General features: G+C 54.4%; 1 protein-coding gene across 1 annotated transcript in view; it reads left to right on the top strand.

Moving 5' to 3' along the window:
• Window positions 1–577: 577 nt before the first annotated feature.
• Window positions 578–2,163, top strand: part of LOC105545927 (claspin-like) — a 10,887-nt gene continuing 9,301 nt past the window's right edge. Inside the window, exon 1 of the mRNA XM_011988984.1 lies at window positions 578–726. Within this exon, the coding sequence (XP_011844374.1) occupies window positions 703–726 (24 nt within the window). The 5' untranslated portion in view covers window positions 578–702. The remainder of the gene's footprint in view (window positions 727–2,163) is intronic.

Raw genomic sequence — 2,163 nt, 5'->3', positions numbered from 1 at the left:
GCGCCATTGCATCCCATCCTGGCTAACAGAGGGAGGCTCCGTCTCGAAAAAAAAAAAACAAAAAACAAACCAGTGTGTGTGCATATATACGTGTGTACATATATGTGTGTCTATGTGTGTATATGTGTGAGAGTGTACATATGTGTGTGTGTGTGTATATATATATTCAGTGGTAAGTGTCGTGTACAAAAGGCAGACAGGATCTAGCTGCTCCAGAAATGAAGTCAGTGGAGAAAATCCCACGGGGACCTTGGAATCCCTTTAAAAAGGTTCAGGTACAGGACACTCCCAGGTGCCCAGGAACAGTTTCCCAGCTCACTTCCCCCCGAAGACTCACCCCTCCAACCGCACTTCCTGCTTTGGCAAGTGTCAATGGTCAAAGACCACTGCTCGCCTGGTACCTACTGCCCGCCCCAGTGTACCTCCAGCTCCCCGAGGCGCCGCTACCAGCAGCTGCGACCCAGCCTGGGTTATTTGAGGTCGGCCGGAGGCGCTGCGTGATTGGTGGGTCGGAATGGGGCGGGGACTCGCTGGAAAATCCCCTCTTGATTGGTGCAAACCATGGGGGTGGGACCTCCACTCTGGCTGGGCGGGAAAGCTCGAACAGCGCTGCCGGGCTGGAGACTGCGGGAGCCGCTGCTCTCCGGCTGAGGGAACCAGAGACAGCTCCGTCCCTAACGGAGCACCGGGGAGGCAGGAGTCATGACGGGCGAGGTGGGTTCTGAGGTGAGTTTACGCACACGCCCCCCACCGGGGCTGCGAAGGCCCGGCACCGAGGGGTTAGGTGGGCCGGGGTAGACCCCGCTGACCCGGGGCGCCCGGGCGGGAGGACTGCGGCTCCCGGCGTTCACCGCGTCGGCTCCCGCAGCCTCGAGACTCGGTCGGGATGGGTTCCGACCGGGCGTCCCGTCCCGCCGCCGGGCTTCCCGCGCTTCGGGCTCCGTGGCCGGGGAGCTCCAGGTCTCTGCGGCGCGCGCTGCCGGCAGCCCAGCCCCTCCTCGGCCGGTTCCTGCCGCCAGCCCTCCCCTTTGGCGCGTTTCCTGTCGCGGAAGCTCCTCCCCTCAGGGTGCCCTGAAAGCCAGGAGGCTCTGGCCGAACCGGGCTGCAGGGGTGCGGGGCGGGATTCTCCGCAAATAGAGGACGAGGGTGTTAGGGAGTTCCACATTGGGCCTGGGAGGGGCCCTGGAGGTCATCGCGCGGAGGCCCTTTGCGTTTTCCTACGGGGCCCCGAGTGGGAAGTCACCGTTGGGGCTCCTGGCTGGTGGCTCGCACCTCCCTGGCGAAATTAGGCGTAGAAAACAGATGTTTCCAGACCTGTGTCCTTTCTGGGGCCGAATTCGGGCAGGGCACTCTCGCCTTAGGAGCAAAATTTAAAGGGGCGCCAAAACACTCAATAATCAAACTCATATTTTAATGCAATGTTTTTAAAAAACCGAAATTAATGCAAAAAATTTTTATGATTTGATATTGAACAAAATATCAGACGTTTAAACAGAGACAAGATCTGACCAATCATTTGCACGACCTTGCCTTACTCACCTCACCCTGATCCCGTCCCTGGTTCCAATAAACTTTATCTACAAAAGCGGGTGTATTATTTACCTCATGAGCCGTAGATTATTGATTTAATTTTTTAAAAAATATTGCATTAATATGTTATTTATTTTGATTACTGAATTTTTTGAGACCTCACCCCACCCCAACGTCAAACGTCACCCTGCCCTTTGACGTTGCTGCAAATTGCCTAGAAGAGAATCGTCATTCAAAGCAGTCCTATTCCTTGAGCTGTCTGGTTACCTAAATTCGGTTTCCACATTCACAAACAGAAGTAATAGTTTCACTGCTTTGGATTGTTGAGAGGATCGTCAGTGCATACATATTAATTCTCAGTAATCCCAGCACTTTGGGAGGCCAAGGCCAGCAGATTGCTTGAGCTCAAGATTTGGAAACCAGCCTGCGTAGAAAACATGGCAAAACCCCGCCTCTACAAAAAAAAAAAAATACAAAAAGTAGCCGGGCGTCACCCGTAGTCCCAGCTACTCGGGAGGCTGAGGTGAGAGGATCCTTTGGGCCTGGAGGTCAAGGCTGCAGTGAGCCATGATCCTGCCACTGCACTCTAGCCTGGGTGACAGAGTGAGATGCTATATCCAAAAAAAAAAAAAA

This window comes from Mandrillus leucophaeus, unplaced genomic scaffold (assembly GCF_000951045.1).
Source record: "Mandrillus leucophaeus isolate KB7577 unplaced genomic scaffold, Mleu.le_1.0 Scaffold343, whole genome shotgun sequence".
Classification (NCBI taxonomy): domain Eukaryota; kingdom Metazoa; phylum Chordata; class Mammalia; order Primates; family Cercopithecidae; genus Mandrillus; species Mandrillus leucophaeus.
Note: the sequence above shows the minus strand (reverse complement) of the source record. Positions and strands in the feature narration are given on the sequence as shown.